This window comes from Cavia porcellus, unplaced genomic scaffold (assembly GCF_034190915.1).
Source record: "Cavia porcellus strain 051 isolate PalLab524CR breed Dunkin Hartley unplaced genomic scaffold, mCavPor4.1 scaffold_16, whole genome shotgun sequence".
Taxonomy (NCBI): domain Eukaryota; kingdom Metazoa; phylum Chordata; class Mammalia; order Rodentia; family Caviidae; genus Cavia; species Cavia porcellus.
The window spans coordinates 44,994,195-45,012,565 of record NW_026947499.1 but is presented as its reverse complement, the minus strand read 5'-3'; the positions used below and the strand labels follow the sequence as shown (position 1 = coordinate 45,012,565).

General features: G+C 43.0%; 1 protein-coding gene across 1 annotated transcript; it reads right to left on the bottom strand.

The window, feature by feature from the left end:
* Positions 1 to 18: 18 nt before the first annotated feature.
* Positions 19 to 15,541, bottom strand: Gp2 (glycoprotein 2). Its single transcript, XM_003478174.4, has 11 exons — positions 15,397 to 15,541; positions 14,069 to 14,199; positions 11,085 to 11,525; positions 10,173 to 10,280; positions 9,096 to 9,307; positions 8,480 to 8,628; positions 6,808 to 7,053; positions 5,841 to 6,003; positions 4,342 to 4,426; positions 3,135 to 3,179; positions 19 to 433 (listed from the first exon to the last, which is right to left on the bottom strand). The coding sequence occupies exons 2-11, from the start codon at positions 14,139 to 14,141 to the stop codon at positions 375 to 377; spliced, it is 1,581 nt and encodes a 526-aa protein (XP_003478222.2). The 5' UTR covers positions 14,142 to 14,199; positions 15,397 to 15,541; the 3' UTR covers positions 19 to 374.
* Between the last annotated feature and the right edge of the window lie 2,830 nt (positions 15,542 to 18,371).

The following is an 18,371-nucleotide window of genomic DNA, read 5'->3' as shown; positions in this document are numbered from 1 at the left end:
CATCAGAGGAGGCAAACACAATGTAAGGGTTGGTTCATTCAATATACCCACAGTGAGGCAGGAAGTGCTTGGGGAGGACTCATGGGAGGACTCTCTTTTGTGTGCTCACTGCCCCTCACCCAGTGACAGGAAACCTCTTGCCTGAAATTATCAACATGCCACAGAGTCATTTAGCAAGTTTGTGTTCAAGGTCCCACTAGTAAATAAGAAAATGAAAAGGCCATCCCAGGACAAGCTGACAGGACCCCACCATGAGGAAAACAGGAATCCAAAGGCACGGGAGTGTCGAAGAATGGGCAATCTCTTCCCTCAGAATGGGAAGGACTGCGAGGGTGAAGAACTTGGACTTCAAGGCCAGATGCCCATCTATGCTCTTAGACTAGCCAAGCCAGGAGGACAGGCAGGAGGAGCACGGGCCAGGCCACCAGGAACCCTGAAACACAAGATGTGACAGTCACATTTTAGACTATATGGTTTGAGTAACACACACAGGCTATCTTCTTATCATTTGCTTTATCTGATATGGGTTATACCCTGCACATCATATAGTAGAGGCAAAGCTGTCTAACCATCAACCAGTCTCTCTCTCTCTCTCTCTCTCTCTCTCTCTCTCTCTCTCTCTCTCTCTCTCTCTCTCTCTCTTTCTCTCTCTGTCTGTCTGTCTCTCCCTTCCTAGTATCTTGCTCAGTTCCTAAGTTGCCCTAGCTGGGTCTCAAACTTTGTGATCCTCCTGCCTTAGTCTTCCAGAGTGCTGGAACCATTTCCATTTTCTTATGGGCACAGGAAGGCAGACTGAAGTAGCTAGGATCATGTGACTGAAACTGGCTAATGAAAAGTGGATGCCATTTGCAGTCTAGTCCTTAAAACCTCTAATATATTGCTTTATGCCTTCTCATCTATCATCAGGAAACCAGTTGAAACCAACAGAACTCAGCATAGGGCTCACAGGGGATAATGGAGTTTCCAGATGTTACCAGAAGCAGTGGTAATGTGAATTTCTAGTGACATCTAGGGATGGAACAGTACCCCTTATTGATTTGGTGGGAAATTATACTGCTGTGTAGAGTATTGTTTGCTGGCAATTGTTTGCTGCAGCAAACAGAAGAGGACTTAAACTGAAGAGAAAGTAAGGCAAAGGAGTTAAAACGCATGACGTCTGAGGCCTGAATAAATAACTTAGAATTTCAGTTCTACAACAAACTGGGCAATTCTAGGCAGAAAATAAAACCTCTTGGTGCTTAAATTTTCCTGTATGCAAAACAAAAATACTAATAGCACCTCGAGGATAGGATTTTTGTAAGGCTGAAGTGGACCAAAATATGTCAAGCATTTAGAATAAAGCATGCACATAGTAAACCCCATAAAAGTGATAGTTTAAAAAATTAGGCCCTTAGATCTGGGAGAGCCGTGATCATGTCTCTTTTGCACATCTCTGTCTACTGAGTGCCAAGGAAGGGCAGAAATGATAATTGCCTTATATCAGGGCTGAGGAGAAACATGTCCCCAGTCCCATAACACTGTCAAAGTAGAGGATCACCTCTTTCTCCAAAGTTCAGAGTTACTTGCCAATGTCCCTAAAAGCGGGGAGAGGAAGAGCCAAATTTTTGGAAACATATAATTATATGACAACCAGATTATAATGATGAAACAGGTTTATGTTCAACTAATTCTAAAATCAGAAATGACCAGGAAATAGCAACCTAGGAAACAATGAAGGCCCTCTTGTGGTGATTTGTCATCTCAGTATCATATCTATTTCTCTTCTTCCAGAAGACCCTAAATTCAGGCCACTCCGGAAATTAGTCAATTCAGGAAACTGCTGAGAAGCCATTCTGTGACTAACCAGAAGGACTGATGGAAATGAACAAGACCTGAAGTCCTGATTTCGAGATACTTCTACCCTACTTGGGGATTTAAGGATGGAAAAAACTTTTTCATGTCACTAACTTAGGTCATTTTGGAGAATAGCAAAATCTTAACTATGTGCTTGCTATTTTGTCCAAAATATTTTTCTTCAATTTGTGTGCTGTTAAACTCCAAGTCATTCATCAAAGCCCCACTCAGATGTCACTGCCTGATGACATGTTTTCCTGACTGCTCTCAATGCAGTTCACTGGTCATTCTCCTTCTGTGCTACCTACCTGCTTGCCGCTTATTTGCTCATGTGCCAATGTCAATTGTGCAGTGAACTGTTGTTCCTTCTGCCTGGGGCTCAATTCCCCTTGTACATCTGGCTTCTTTCCTTCATTTGGTTAAATACCACTTCCTTTGATAGTTATTGTGACTCTTATTCATCCTTATTTTTCTTTTCTACGCTAATAATAAAACCATCAAACACTGGTTGGGCATGTAGCCACCCAGAATAAAGACTGCATTTCCCAGCTTCCTTTGCAAATAGGTGTGGCCATGTGACTGAGCCAGTGAAATGTAAGTGGAGGCACAATAAGGTGCCAACTTCCAAGGATGTTCCTTAACACTCTACTTCTTCTGTGTTCCCACCATTCTGATACCTAAGTACAAAGGTTGGGGCTCTGGATGCACCTTGGACCATGTGGATGGTGGTCACACCTTAAAAAAGGTAAAGGGGTAAGCTGGAAGGAGCCTGGATCTTTGATGACTGTGTGGTGCCACCATATAAACCTAGGACTTCAGCCTCTAGATTTCATTTCTGTGTAAAAGAGATGAACTTCTTTTTTTCTTTTTCTTGTTTTTTTTTCTTTTCAAGAGATGAACTTCTATTTGATTTAAGATTTTATTATCTACACTGGTAATATGCTATCACATGACCTTTTAACCCCAAATGATTTTTCATTTATTTTTTATTGTCTACATCCCACTCTGGAACATAAGCTCCAGGAGGGCCAGTACATGACCTGTCTTACTCACTAGGCTCCCTATTGTGTCTTCAGTACCTAGAACAATGCCTGGCTCCCTGGGAGCACTTGATAAATATTTGTTTGTAAGTGACTGTCTTCTTTGCTACACCGCACAGCCTTGGGTTTGATTCATTCTCTGTGTCCACAGGCTTTAGAACAGGGCATGGTGCACAGAAGCTGAATCGGTGCGTGTAGGATTGAAAAGTGTAAGGAGAGGGAGTTGGACGGTTGTGGGAAAGGCACAAGGAAACCACATACCTGCAGTCCTGGGGGTTCCACTCATGACACCAAGAGCCTGGGCTCCTATGGACAAGAACAGAAGGCAGAGTTTCCTCAGGTGTGCTCTGATACCTACTGCACCGTGGCTGCTGCATGGGGCCCAATCTCTACAATGATGGACTGTCTTCAAGGGGGAGGCATCTCTACTTATCCAGTAGATACTTTTTCTAAAGCACCACATGCATCTTAAACTTTATCTTCCTAACAGATTTGTGAGGGAAGCGTCTTCATTCCCACTTGACAGTAAGAAGACTGAGACTTAGCGATGATAAGTGACTTGCCAAATTGACCTTGTCACTAAGAGCAGAGCTTGGGCTCAAACTTCACATGAGATTTCAAGTTGAGGGAATTGATAAAGAACCGGTCAACTCAGGGCAAGTCTTGCTCCTGAGACATTCTCCATCTGCTCATCTGTAAAATGGGAGCAACAGTGTTTATCCCTGGGGTTGTTGTGAGCATTCAAAGTGTTAATGAATATAGAGTGTGTAGCACAGTGCCAGGCTACACAGAAACTCCAGAAAGTATTTCTACAATGACTGCCATTAGTAGTACTACATCTTAATTTTTCAGGGCTAAAAAACATGCTTTATTTTCTTTTGGGTTTCTTGACTCCCCCATTCTGATGGAAATAAAAATCACTGCAGTATCCTGAACTTGTATGTATGATGGATGGAAACTTGAGGAGCAGCTGGGAAGCCTCCCCAATATCACACTCCAGCATACTGTACCACAGTGGCTCACCAGAAAACAAAGTTACACTTAAGTAGGAGTCAAGATTTAGAATTCACCCAAAAGGGTCTGAGGTATAGCGACCTAAAGCAGTTAGAATAAGAAAAAGGCCACATGCTTTGGAATCAGCCTGAGCTGGGCTGAAATCTAACTGCTGTCACTCTTGGGCAGGGTGACCCTTGGTGAGTCCCTTTACCTCTTGTCTTCTCATTATTATAACAGACACAGTGACAGGAGGATTAAACAAATGACCAGATACAGGTGCTAAGCCAGGTCTCCAGCACACAGGAGGCCCACCACAAATGGTGATGTCACTACACGTCAGAGAAAGACATAAAGGCACCTGTGGACTAGGAGGCAGAAAGTCCTGAGTAGTAAGCAGTGGTCACCCTGGGCGTCTGTAGTTAACTTTCAGCACTTGGCCAGCTGACCTTCTCATGAGGACTCAGCCTCTTACCTTTCCGAGTGATGGGTCCCAAATCCAGAACCTGGGCTAGGTCAAGGCCCGGCACATTACTACGGAGCCGACTTGCTGGACAAGACTGTGGGAATGAAGAACTGTTACTATGTAACAAAATGTAAACCCAAGTGCTCTGCTTTAGTGCATTTACCCATCCATGCATCCATCCATCTTCCCATCCACCCATCTTGCCCATCCATTCATGTATCCATCCTCCTAATAAATACCTATGGAGACCCTACCAAGGCATCTCTGGGCTAATCATGACTATGTGCTGTCCTTTTTTTCTCCACTGAGAGATTTCACCTGTCAAGCCAAACGAATGTGGGTTTGAAATTTCATCCCAGTTCTAGCTGTGTGGTTTGGGATAAATAATTTTGCTGCTCTATGATGATTAAATGAACGTACTTGGTTTCAAAGACTAGAATGAAGAATGTGTGCAATATATAGGTACATAGTAAACATTCAACAGATACCAACTCTTCAAGGTAGTGCCCGATGGAGACATGCGCGTGGGCACTAGAGTCACAGCACAGCTGTGGTGCACCGTACACTGAGGATTGAACACAGGATTCTGTGCATGCCAGGCAAGTGATCTATTACTGACCACTCCTTCTTTCTGAGACAGGATCTCACTAATTTGCCCAGGCTGGCCTTGAACTTGTGATGCTCCTGCCTCAGCCTCCTAAATAGCTAGGATTTACAGGAGTGAGCCATGCCCCATTCCAGTCCTAATTCTTTCTAGCTGTGTATGGTGCTTGGGCAAGGGGCTTCTCTAAACCTCATTTTCTTTATTTGTAAAAACAGGCATGAAACCAATGCAAAAAATCTATTTAAAATCTATTTCAATTAGATAAGGCAGGCAAAAGTTTTGGCATGTCACTTAGCAGAGTGAGCACTAAACAAGTTAATTATGGGATGAGAATCTTATATCCAAAATGCTTGGGTACAGAAGTATTCTTCATTTGGGAGTTTTACTGGTTTTGGAATATTCAAATAGACTTTATGGGTTGAACATTAATAATCTGAAAATCTAAAACCTGAACTGCTCAAAAATCTAGAAGTTTCAACATCATGTTGGTTCTCAAAAAACTTTGGAAGGCAGATCATTGTGGATTTCAGATTTTTGTTTGAGGGATTCTCAACCTGTATTGTTATAGTCATTCAAAATATATCTTGTATCAGGGAAAACTTACCTGCCTTTCTGGGGACAGAAAAATTGCTATAAATGAGCTTTCAAAATCCTTAAATGCTGTCTATCTACTAATCCTTCTTTCTTCCCTCTTTTCTTCATATTTAGCCACTCATCTGGCTTTCAATCTCTTTAGACATTTATCCAGCTAATCTACATTTTCCCATCCATTCCACCCACCCACCTGTCCATCTGTTCACTCATTCATCTATCAGTCCACCTTCCCAAAAGATACAAATAGAGAAGCTGCCAGTTGCAGGCTCTATGCCACACTCTGAATTTTCCGGTTCAAAAAGACACTCACTGGTTGGCACTGTTCCTTAAAGGAGTCACAGAGATGAACCTCACAGTGCAAGAAAACTAGATCATAATTTCCAGCAAACATGAACATCTGGACTGAGAACCGGCTCTGCGAAGACTCCCCGTTCTCCTTCACAGAGATAGTGGAATCATGTTGATTTGGGCAGCTGGAATGAGGGGAGAGAGCAAGCATTGGAGAAAGTGAGAAGCTGCACAGCCCAGCTGCAGTTCCTCCGTCACGGTCCCACAGACTTTCTGTTCCTCTGTTTCTGCCATAAGTTTATATGCTTTAAATTACTTGAGGCACAATCTCTGGAGTGAAAAAGACTGATTTTACACGCAGCACAACCCAATCTCTAGCTAAATGATCCTAAGATGTTTCTTAACCTTAGTGATCCTCAGTGTTCTCATAAAAATATGGAAACAAAAATATCCACCTCATAGAATGGAGGTGGAGTCTTAATAAGATATTGTGCATATTGCTTAGCACAGAACTTGGCACGTAGCTAAGCTCAAAGATAAATATCACCAGATAGTATTACTATGCTTTGAATCATGATCTATGGTTATGCATTTGCCTTTGTTTTTGTCAGTTAATGTTACTCAATGATATTTTATAATACTTGTCATGTCTTTTCCATGTTGATCAATGTTAACATCTGTATAATAGTCCATCATTACTTAATTTATCCCTATTTTTTGAACAATGAACCCATGATCAACATTATAAAGAATACCAAAATGGAAAATAACTGGCATTACTTTATTCTGTTCATCTATTTTGTATTAATACTTTATACTAAAATATCAAGAGTTAGATTCCTGGGTCATAAGATGTACTTACAATATACAATACTGACTTTTTTCCCAAAGAGGCAAGTTAATGTACATAATCACCAGGTATGGATGAAATGAATATTCTCCTCCAAACGTTGGTAAGCCCCAAAATGCATCCCAGAGTCATCTGATACCTGTTTCTGATGATGAAGTACTTCACAGGGTCATCCTTGTTTTCAGAGGGGGTAGCATAGCAATTCCTCAATAGCAGATTAAACCGGGAGGTGTCTCCCCTCTCCAAGATGGCACCCACATAGAGCATGGATTCCACTGACAGCACAACTGACTCCCCTTCATAAGGATTTATGTAGCTCTCATCTTGGAAGAGGGCCAACCTGACTGTGAATTCTCCATACCCATCCAAGCTGATATTCAAGGAACTGAGACAAGGAAAAATGCAGAAGAAACATCAGATTTTGACCAAAAAAACAATATAAATCAACCAATCTACTTGGATAAAAAATAAGAGCACATATTTGACCTCTAAATAAAGTATTCAACCTACCATTTAAATGGAATGTTTACCAGCTTCTAGGTGCTAAACTTGACATACAAACAAGTCTGTCTTGATAATTTGCACTGATTCTCCCTGCACTAACCTTTATTCCTTATATGAATTAATCTTTATTCCTTTTTTTTTGTCTTTTTGACACAAGGGTGCCCTACCAAGTCCAAATTGGCCTTGAACTCACTATGAAGCCCAGGATGGCCTCAGACTAGAGGCAATCCTCCTGCCTCAGCCTCCCAAATGCTAGGATTACAACAGGTCTGATTTAATGTTTAACCCTTACATTCACTGACTTTATGTTGTAGGACCATCTATCACTCACTTAAGAAATAAGGGTTAGTGTATACTGCTGTCTTATTACTTGGAGAATGAGATTTGTGATCAGTTCTGCGGGTTCATAATTTTTAGCCTTAGTTTCATTCCTCTGCTCACAATTAAACACCATTTGTTAAACACCATTTTAACAAGAAAAATTGTGTGTGTGGGAGGTTGTTGCTAGTGATGGAACTCAGGAACTCTTCCATGTGCTAGGCAAGTGCTCTACCTCTGAACTACACCCTCAGCCTTCATTTTTAATTCTGTATGAACCGTGGGTCTCAAAATAGTATATTCTGAAAACCATTGAACTTGAAAGTTTCTGATCCTTTTGATTCTTTTACTCCTGGAACCGAGAAAATAATAATGAATGGAACAGGCACTCTGGATTTCTGAACACCTAACCACTCAGCAAGTCTAGAAATATAAATGTTTGACTTAACAGGGCTCCTCACCAGGTAAAGAATTATAGTATTGAATAAAATAGGCAAGAACCCTAGCTAGATAGAATCCCATGCAAACTGCTTTGGTGTGGAAGGAGGCACTGCTTATTCAAACAAAGGTGACCTCAATTTAATTCTCAAATCAGCTATGAAATTTTCCTTTGTCTACCATCCTACTCACTAGGATTAGGTCCAGCTTGTATCCTACTCCCATAGTACCCCATGATTCTCCTACATTGCATATTTGTAAGAAATTTTTGATTTAATTATCCTCCACAAGGAGAATATCTTATTCAAGGTCATGGTTCTTGAGCACATTCACAAGCATAGTTTCCTGCTGCAGCATTGTTTCATAATAATAATCTTTAATATATATGAATATTATTTAATATACAATCACCAAATATTTGTAAATTGAATTATTGAATGAGTTCAAGTTCCCAAAAGGTGTTGCTAGCATTGTGTGGACATCATAAAATACGGCAGAAGCAAGTGTGTTGAAAGTCAAAGTGGGTCAAAGGGCAAGGGTCAGGGCCATACCTTACAATGGGCTGAAGTGAAGCCTCGAGGCTGACCTTCATGTCCAGGGGGTAGGCACACTGGAAGTTGATGTTGAGGAGCATGTCCCTGATGATAAAATCGCTGGCCAAGTGGAAGGTGTTTTTGTAGATGGCATGGGTTCCATTTTTCTTTGAGACAAAATGAAATCACATCTACATAGATGTGTTTAGGTCTATCTCTAACTTAGATATGTCTGATTTCAGAGTCAGTGATACCAACCATGCAGCCACCGTGCCTTCTGTCTCAAGGAAATAAGGAGGCCTCTTCCTCCTTTTTCTGTGGCACTGATATTTATGTGAAAGGGAATGAGGAGCCTAGACTAAATAAAAGTGTTGTTATGAGTGACTAACACTGGGGAGAGCCAGAGACCAACATGAATGAACCTCAGTACACCTCTCCCATGCCAGCCTTAATTAAAATAGTCATAATTACAATTTATATTGACTAAGTTCAAGTGTCCACCTGTCATAAGTTCTTTAAATGAACCAAGTTGTATGACCTCACATCACCTAGAGGGCTATGAAAGGCTAAGTGACCTTCCCCAAATCTCACAGTTTCTAAACTAAACCAATAAGCCTGAGCCACACCAATTTACCTCCAGAATGTTCCCACAGGCGCTCGCCTGGACAGGACTGATCACAGATAGCCAGTTGTCATCCTCTCTTTGCAAGATGCTGTTGCAATTCCTGTCATTGAGGTAGGCTAACACCTCCTCCCCAAAACCCAGGTTTTCCAGCAGACACTTGTCCAGCTTCACTTTGATCTCACTGGCCCCACAGTCCAACTGAGGCTGCAAACTTTCACCATCTGGAAAACCAAGAGGGAGCTTGGTAGAGTGAAAAGAGATCTGAAAGCTGTGAACAAAAGTCACTATGCTCATCAGGAAGTTGGATAGACTAGAAGGATTCTGGATCCAGGTGGGATTGACACTCAGCCTGGCAAAGACTTCTGGCCCAGGACTTCAATGGGCTTCACTTCAGCCCATTGTAAGGTATGGCCCTGACCCTTGCCCTTTGACCCACTTTGACTTTCAACACACTTGCTTCTGCCGTATTTTATGATGTCCACACAATGCTAGCAACACCTTTTGGGAACTTGAACTCATTCAAGCATCCTATGTGCAGGTTTGGCTGAGTTCCCCTTGGGGATTGGTATGTTTGGAGAGGCAAAATGATCCTGCATTCCAAACTAGCATCAAAGCTAGGTACACTCTACTTTGTGAAACTAGCACATCTGATGAGGTTCAGAGTCACTGTATCCATTCATTCATTCACTCACTCATTTGTTTATTCCACAAACATTTCTTGAGCATCTACTATTTGAGTTCTGCCCCAGGAATCTGCTCTTTTCCTAAACATGAGGACTCTAGGTATTTGGATAACTCCTACACGTGTAGAGTTCTCATCCTTAACATCTTTATCCCTTCTAGATCAAGCTTGCTCATGCCAGAACCAGTTACTGAAGTTATGGTCCAAAAATTTTCCAACTCTGGTCTCCTATCCTTACAAACCCCTTGACCTTAAAGCAAAGATATAGCAGAACCCAGAGTTTGTCTCTCAACCTCAGTTCCATACCTCTGACTTTGATCCATACCTTCTCCTGGCCCTCCAAAGCTCCTTCTTCCTTCCCTGTCCACCCAGGACAGTGGCCACCAGCCCTGAGAGCTGCTCACCAGAGACACTGATGTTCTGTCTGCAGAAACAGCCCCAGATGCCATCTTCTTCACGACACTCTTCCTCAGGGCGGCAGGAAGACTCACATGTTGGTATAGGGGGAGGGTCTCGGAGACAGAGAATGATAGAAAATATCAGGATGCAGAGCAGATAAGTCTGAGGCCCCCAAGTCCAACCCCTCTTTCCAGCAATGCACTGCAACCTTGTTAACAATGTGAGATTGGTAGAAAATGCCTGATTCTCAATCCAGTGGTGTGATGGGGAAGCTGAATCTGCCATCAAATCATTTACTACAGGCCAGGCAGGAGCTATTATTTTCCACATTTTAGTCTATTTGTTCCTCATGGCGACAATGTGAGACAAGACAGCCTGATAGCTCAGCTCACTGATGCCAGAGCGAGTGAGCCAGGGTTCAAATGGCAGTTCTGTGATACTGGAAGAGGTACTTAACCTCTCAGTGTCCCAGACCCCTAATCTGGGTAACTGAGCACTTATTTAATGGAGCTACTGGGAGGAATCAGTGAGTTAATACACTGAATGTGATGAGCACAGCAGTAGGTGTGCTGTGAACTCTATGCATTGGCCGTTACTTTGCTATTATTCAGTTTCTCAGATCAGAAAACTGAGGCTCTGAGAGGTAATGTCCTCAAATGAAAACAAAATCTGAATAAGTTTGAGTTCTTGATATGTTGTGTACACAAATCAGGACGTTTTACTCTTGAATCAAAATTTCTGGCTTGACTCACACTGTTAGAAGGGCTGGTAACTGTTGAGATACTTTTCTGCCAGGTAACTGTTGTCGGGAGCTAAGTGGAAACGGCCGAAGCTGCTTGGTCTCCTGCTAACCAGCTCTCCTCACTCTGTGAGTTTCAGGCATCGCATCAGAAGCCCTGCCTGCAGGTGCTGCTCACCTGTGCAGTATCTTAGAGAGCACGTTGGGGTGGACTCCAGCCTGTACACGTAGTATCCATCCTCACAGGCCTTCACCAGCACATCAGTGTGCCAGAGACAGCAGCTTCCACTCCAGTGGGCACATGCAGTGAGCTGGACGATACCGTCAGCAAGGGCAGGGTGAGTCCCATTCAGCCACAAGGGAGCATCTGTCTGACATCTGTACACTGGGACACAGCTGTCAGACATTGTCTCTCCTCCTTCACCCACAAAGCGGTACCAGCCGCGCAAACCGTTATCACAGAACCTGCCACTCCCTGTGTCCTCTCTGCTTCGGGAGGGGTCATCCAGAACTGTGTAATTCTGGCAGGGGTCAAAACAGAGCTCGGCCTCTGGAGTGCCAGGGTCTCCGCAGACCAGGCCCTGCTCATAGAAACTGGCTTCTGTGACGTTTGTGTAACCTGTGAAAAGGACAGAGCATGCTCGGGTTACTGAGCAACTCAAGACTACAGAATTCTAACCCCCCCTTACACTTTCCTTTTGATGTGCTAAGGACCCCAGTGAGGCCAAAAGCACCCACTCTATGAATGAAACATAAAACATTATCACCGTGGGGAGAACTTTGTGCAGTACTTTATAGACGCTGAGGACAGTTAAGCCACTGTGTTGCACCAACCGCCACTACCCCACCTAGAGTTACAGAGAACATTCCTGTAGGACTGCCCCAGGCAGACCTTGACGTATATTTGGGTTTTATTGTTTGTTTGTTTTTTTGGGGAGGGGGAATCATAATGCAGGCTCACTGGGGGTAAAACCCTCAAATATTAAAATGAAAAAAGTAAACATGAAATGCGTCACAGTGCCCACTTCAGCCTCGCATATACTGAAATGAAAGTTGTGAGTGCACCATATCCCCAAGGTATTCATAAAATTGTAGTTTTTAGTTTCTTCCCATGCATATAAATTGATAATGATTTTTTAGAAATAAAACCCAAGTTAGTGCTAATTTTTTCCCATTTGCAGTTTTATTTAATACAGCACAGGTGTTTTTCTGTATCAGACATAGAGTCTAAGATTTTTCAACCTTGGCACTGTTGACAGGTTGTCTGGGTCATTCTTCATTGTGGAACTGCCCTGTCCTGTATATTTTGAAAGGATTTCTGTCCCCTATCAGCAAGGTGCCAGAATTATCCTGAAGTTGTCCCTAGGCATTATCAAATGTCCCTCTTCAGGAGCAAAATCACCTCCAATTGATAACCACTGATCTTATGGGATCATTTCATATTGTTGATCTTCCATTTTTTTTTTTTTTTTTAAGATTCAGGGGAATGTGATATATGATAAGGCAGAGATGTAATTGGTCATGTTGGATTTAAACCCAGGCCCACACCTCCTGTGGTCACAAGTTGGCAGGTGACTGAGGTCTTCTGAGACTTCTTCAAGCTAGTGAGAACCCCAAATTTGGTTCTGACAACTTGTGTCATAATGTTGCTATACCTTCGTCTGCCTGTCCTGTTATGGACTTACAATGTTTCTTTAAGTGATTTCCTTTAAAATTTAGTTTCACCTAAAGGAATACTATTGAAGGTACAATGAATGAATTATATTTTTAAATATGCATGAAAATAACTATACAAACTTTAAGTATCTAAAGAATCTGCCAGGCACTGCCAGGCATTTTGGGATACACATGCACCATTTGGGAAATAAAAGCTTAAAGGTTCTTAGAAGAGGCAATGAGATGATTTCCGTAAAACACCAATCTCAGTACTGGAATCAAGCTTGTTCTTATCTCTGGCTCTGATCAGCTGAATGCTCTGATTAGCACATGAATGCGTGATGAAGAAAGCTACAAACAAGGGCTGACACTTTTTCTGTTTTGTCTATTTTCCCTTTTGAATTTAAAAGCAATTTATATTAATAAAGTAAATATAAAATCACTCTTCTAAGAAAAAATAAAACAAAATTTCAAAACAAAATAAAGAATAATATAATAATAGATACGATGAGTCATGATCTTAAAAGAATGGTCAAAGTGTTCCTCAGAGTGCAAGCCATAGACAAAGAAAAAAATTCTCTTACAAGCAAGAGACTAATAAACAGAAGGACAAAAGATTTTTTCAATGAACAAAAAGAAACTAGCAGGTTGAATGAAACCAATTAACATACACTTTAAAATGTTGTTTTACATTCTTATGATTCTTGTCAGAGGGACTTCTTAGAAGAAGAGATCCTTAAGCTTTTCTCATGCATGCCTGTGTTTTAAGGAAAGAAACCACTGTACTTATTCTTGGGGCATTTCCCACATGCTGTGTATTTTCCCATCAGAGACCCAGCTGAGTTCTCTGCCCAGTGCTCTCTCTCTGTAAGGCTGAAGTCGCACCCCAGTTTGGAACCTGAGACTCTTTCTACGAGTATTTCAGTTGCCTGATGCATACAGAGATGAGATGCTGATGAGTCTTAAGAGTGCTCCGTCATTCATCTTCATGGTGTGGCGTCAGCAGGCACAGAGTTGAACTTAAAGCCAGTCTGGCCAGCAGCCAGTTTTACCCTTCACCTCTTCCTTACATCTCTACCTTCTCATACCTCACATCCCTGAAAGCTTTCCAGAAGAAAAGGAAGATCAGCAATCAGAAACGGTCTTAATAGTTTAGGAAGAGACCAGAACCGTCGATAAGTCTAACAGATGAGTGTGATGATAACAGGAAGAACTTGCCAGCACACGGCGAGGATGATTTATTCCCTCATTTTTCTTCTTCCTGGCTTTCTGATCATCCCCAGACACAGGCGTGGGAAGGTATCCTTTCAGGCATCTCACCTGCTGGCTCTGAGACACTGTGACTTGAGTCCTTTCTGTCTTATGCTCCTCCCTTTCACCACCAACTCAGTCTTTGGTTTAGACCTACCTGTTCCTTTCACTGACCCAAACTGCTATTTCTGGTCTGCCCTGCTCACACCTCCCGTCCTGTTGGCCACCTGTGATGCAGGTGAGCGGAGTACTCACCTTGCTGGACACTCAGTGAGAGGACCAAAATGCAAGAGGCCAAGGTCTGCCCCAGGAGATCAGAACCCACCATCCTTCCTACAAGGCGAGGCACACAAGTTCACTCCCCAGTGCGGACACTGTTCATGCAGCTGCAGGAGAAGAAAGGCCCATATAAGGTTGAGGCACACTTGTGTGCAGAGACAAGACAGGCACTCACATCAGTTCACACCTATGGTGTGACAGCATTTGCACTAAGCACTGTTCATACTTTCTCTCATTTAAAACTCTAAACCATCCTACAGGGAAGATGCTATTATTGACCCCGATTACAGACAAAGCATGTGAGATTCAGGAGGCATTAATTCAAGCAATATATGGTACATCTTCCCCATGCACAGGCACCTTGCTGATGGCCATGATCTCAGAAACAGAACTGTTGGTTTCCTTCACAAAGTGCTAAATAGTTTCAAAGCAAGCATGAGTCACAGAAAAGGAGTGGGATGATAGGAGTAGGGAATTACCAAGGGGATGAAGTTAATAGGAAGCCAAAAGATGCCAGTGTTGTAGACTGTCCTAGAGGGGTCTCAGGATGGTTCCTTTTCAGGCTGAAGTAGAAGCTGCCAGGAGACTGATGGAGGGAGGAAGGTACAGAGCCCGTGAATGCCTACCAACAAAAGAAATGACTTCCTGCCTCTGTTGTATATGTCAGGTCTTGCTACAGAGCCCCCAAAATGTCCTCTACACAAGTAGATTTTCATAAAGGTGGAACCATATCACACTGAGTGTTGTGCTCCTCGCTCTTAACACAGAATCTGGCACACAAGGGCTGCCTTGGAGAGATGTAAAGGATGAATAAATGAATAAATGAGCAGGCAGGCAGAAAAGAAAGAACTTTGAAAAGCCTGCTGGCACTCAAATGACACATCCTCTTCTGGGAACCTCTCCTTGAGAAAATGGTTCTTGGCATGTCTTCTCCCTGAAAGATTTGGGGAGAGTCCGTTTCTGGGAGGAATATTATGGCTACACCCTGAGCAGGCAGGGTCAGGAGCACTGGTCCACACTTCAGGAGATGTGGTCCCAGATGGACATCTGTCTTTCTGGTGGAAAGAGTGAAGGGGAGATCTTCAGGCTTGGAACAGACAGCCAGTGGCTGGAACTATAGTTGCTCTGGACCTGAGAGATTTTGAGAGCATTTGACAGTGGCTAAAGTCCAAGTTTCTTGCCACGATTCAGCAAGTTCCCAGAAAGAAAAAAAAAAAAAAAAAACCTTAGCACTTGCAGTGGATCAAGAGACTGAATTCTCCCAGATTCAGAGAAAGTTTGCTGGGTCACAGAGCCACACTTACCTTAGGTGAGAACCCAGAGACTTCTTCCTCCTCCTCCAGTTAACTATGTGAATGCAGCCTGCTGTGGATTGTTTTTTTTTATTGCTATCTCCCACCCATGTGGCTCTCCAGGATTGGCTCTTAGGTAGGACTGGCATTAGATTCCCAGGCACACACCAGCCTTGGGTGTAGGTAAGATAAGTGATTTCCCGCAACAGATGGTTTAAAAAAATCCCTTTGCCCTTTCTCTCACGATATAAGCAAGTCTTTCCTTGATACAAATGCTTCTTTATAAACAATTACAATATGTACTGAATGCTGACTACCCTGAGCAATGTCAAGCTCTTTGCAACCATTGCTTCTTACATTTAATCCTTAAAATAAACCCATGAAGCCGGTGCCATATTTATTCCCAAACAAACACTAGTGAGAAGGAAGTTTAATACTCAAAGGAAAGTGGAAAGAAATCAAAACAGGTACTTGTTTGCACAATGGATTTCCAATGTACCTTGCGCTCCTAGCTAATTACTTTAAAGCACTTCTGCTTCAAGCAGCCTAGAGCCCATAAGAGCAAGAGAAAAAAAATTAAGAAGTATTTCCAATCCCTGACCCCTACATTCTACTCAACTTCAGAGATTAATGCTGAGGCAGCCTGAAATGGGCAGTTTGTCAGGGTGACTCAGAATGGAAAAGAACAACAAGCTTCTGGACAGAATCAGCACTAACTCAGCTCCTTCCCTGATCCATTCTACCATGTGAGCTACTTCATAGATGGGAATGGAGAGGATCTTGGATCTTTAAACTCCAGGCTTGCACTGGGTTTCCAAGACATGATGGAAATCATGGGGTTAATAAAAGAGTTATTTCTTTTGCAGAACAAATGGCCCCTGCCTTCTCTTTGCTGCTCTGGGATTCTTTAAGGGGCTGAGGTTATTAGAGATGAGGCACATGGGGAATCTTTAACACTGTTCTCTGACACCTTCTAGCAAAACTTTAATCTGGACAACGAAAAGATGCTACTCTGGATGCAGATGGGGAAAAGTCCCCCATATGTGGAACTCACAGGAATTGGACCCACTGTATAGCCCACTACATCATTCAGTTTGCCCAGATACTCTCCCCAGGATCCACAGTGGTCACTTCTCACCATCTCCATTCTTATCAACTATGTCTGGAACAACCATTACCCCTCACCCCGTCATTCTTGGCAGATATCCTGCGTCCACAGCACCCGACCTTGGTCTTTCTCCCACTAATGTATAAATATTTGCCTCCACTTCTCTCTGCCCTCCTCCTCTTTTTCCTCCTCCTTATCTACCTCTTCCTCTTTCTCCTCCTCTTTATTCTCATTCTTTTTATTTTCCTTCTCTTCATTCTCCTCCTCTTATTTCTCCTCTTAGCAGTACTGCAGATCAAACTCAGGACTACTTGCATGCCAGAAAAGTGCGGTATCACCATTCTATACCCAGCCCCACTCAATCCCCCACCCAACTTAAGATGTATTCTTTCCCCTTTTGCTCTTCTGTTTTAAACATTTGTTGTATTAAGTTATTTAAGCAGAAAGATAACATTGCATGTTTCTCTCACATTCAACGTGATATGCTGAAGGACATATACATGATAGGGTGCTTAGATCTAGCTAATGATCAAATGCATGCCTTTCTATAGTTACCTTTTTTTAAAAAACTGAGAATATATAAAAACCCTGAACTTTAAGTTTTTTGAGTTTCCAAGGTGTGTTTTATTGATGTAAAGTCAAAATAAGGTAATATAATTTTCTGGTCTGCCAATTAGCTACACAGAAGTACATAGAAAAAAATTTTTCTGACTTCCGGGAGAACATGGTGGATAGATAACAGCAACTACCGGAGGCTCTCTGAAAGGCTCGGCTCAGAAATCAGGAATGATGCGGACTAAGGAGACATGAGCCGGTAGAGATATGCTCTGCTGACTCAGGAACGAACTGGGCTGAGAGAAACCAACTTGGAATGCAGTCCTGGCGCTAAAATAGGAACAGAAAAGACTGGGTGTGGAGGCTGGACCCTGCGCCATTGGAAACCACGGTTTGGATTTCCCGCCACTCAGCAGCTGGCTGCCTCCACAGCGACTCGGCAAGGAGAGACGCGCAGAAGCTCTGTGAACGGGAGTCTGCGAACGGAGTCGAAAACAGGACGGACAAGGAGGCGTACACTGACTGGTGGCGAGGTGAGTGAGAGAAACTGACACTCTACCACAGTTTGACTCCAGTGGAGGACTTTCTGGTCTCAGGCAGTCCTGTAAGAGCAGGGCGCGGTGGTGACTCCAGCCACACATTCCCCTCTCGGACGGGATTGGTGAAAAGTGCCTGGCCTGCGTGACGCTGCGGGCGGACTTGGTAGGCTGGCCTAACCCAGATCCCAGAGCCTGACGGTGGCCCAGAGGGGCGACTGACTCCCGCTTAGGCTGCCTAGTCCGTAACTCCCTGGTGCGCAGCGGTGGGCGGGAACACCTAGCCAGCACAATTTGATCAGGCTGTGGCTGACAGGCAGGGAAGCTGGGCCTCCTATGTAAGCTTGCATTTTATAAGGAACAGAGAATATGGGGAAGGGAAGCAACAAGAAAGGCTCCTCGGCCCCCAATTCTGAGAAACAGGCAATAGCGGACACCGCACCAATAGACATTAAGCGCCATATAGAGAGCCTCATAGACCAATTCAGGAATGAAGTTATCAACGACCTGAAGCTAGAAGTATGCAGAATAGTTAGAGAAATGCTAAGCACCACCCAGGAAAAAACAGATGCTGGAATGGAAGAACAGAAAAAGAGGGGAGAATTGTTTGATGGAGAAAACAGAGAAAGCATAGAGTACGTGAAGCAGGTTCAAAGGGACTATCAAGAAATTAAGAAGTCTATCCAAGACTGGCATAACAGCTTGAAAGAAACTAAGGACAGACTATCTGAGCTGGAGGGCAGACTTGTAATATGGGAGAATGAAATGAAAAACTTCTTAAAAATAAC

What these genes read in the sequence shown, in the direction of transcription:
- Gp2 (XM_003478174.4), bottom strand. Translation starts at nt 14,141, where the DNA reads ATGGTGGGTTCTGATCTCCTGGGGCAGACCTTGGCCTCTTGCATTTTG. An exon ending in CTCACTGAGTGTCCAGCAAG is followed by an intron (nt 11,526 to 14,068) that starts GTGAGTACTCCG and finishes TCCTTTTCACAG; the next exon opens with GTTACACAAACGTCACAGAA. An exon ending in TACTTCATCATCAGAAACAG is followed by an intron (nt 6,004 to 6,807) that starts GTATCAGATGAC and finishes CCCTCATTCCAG; the next exon opens with CTGCCCAAATCAACATGATT.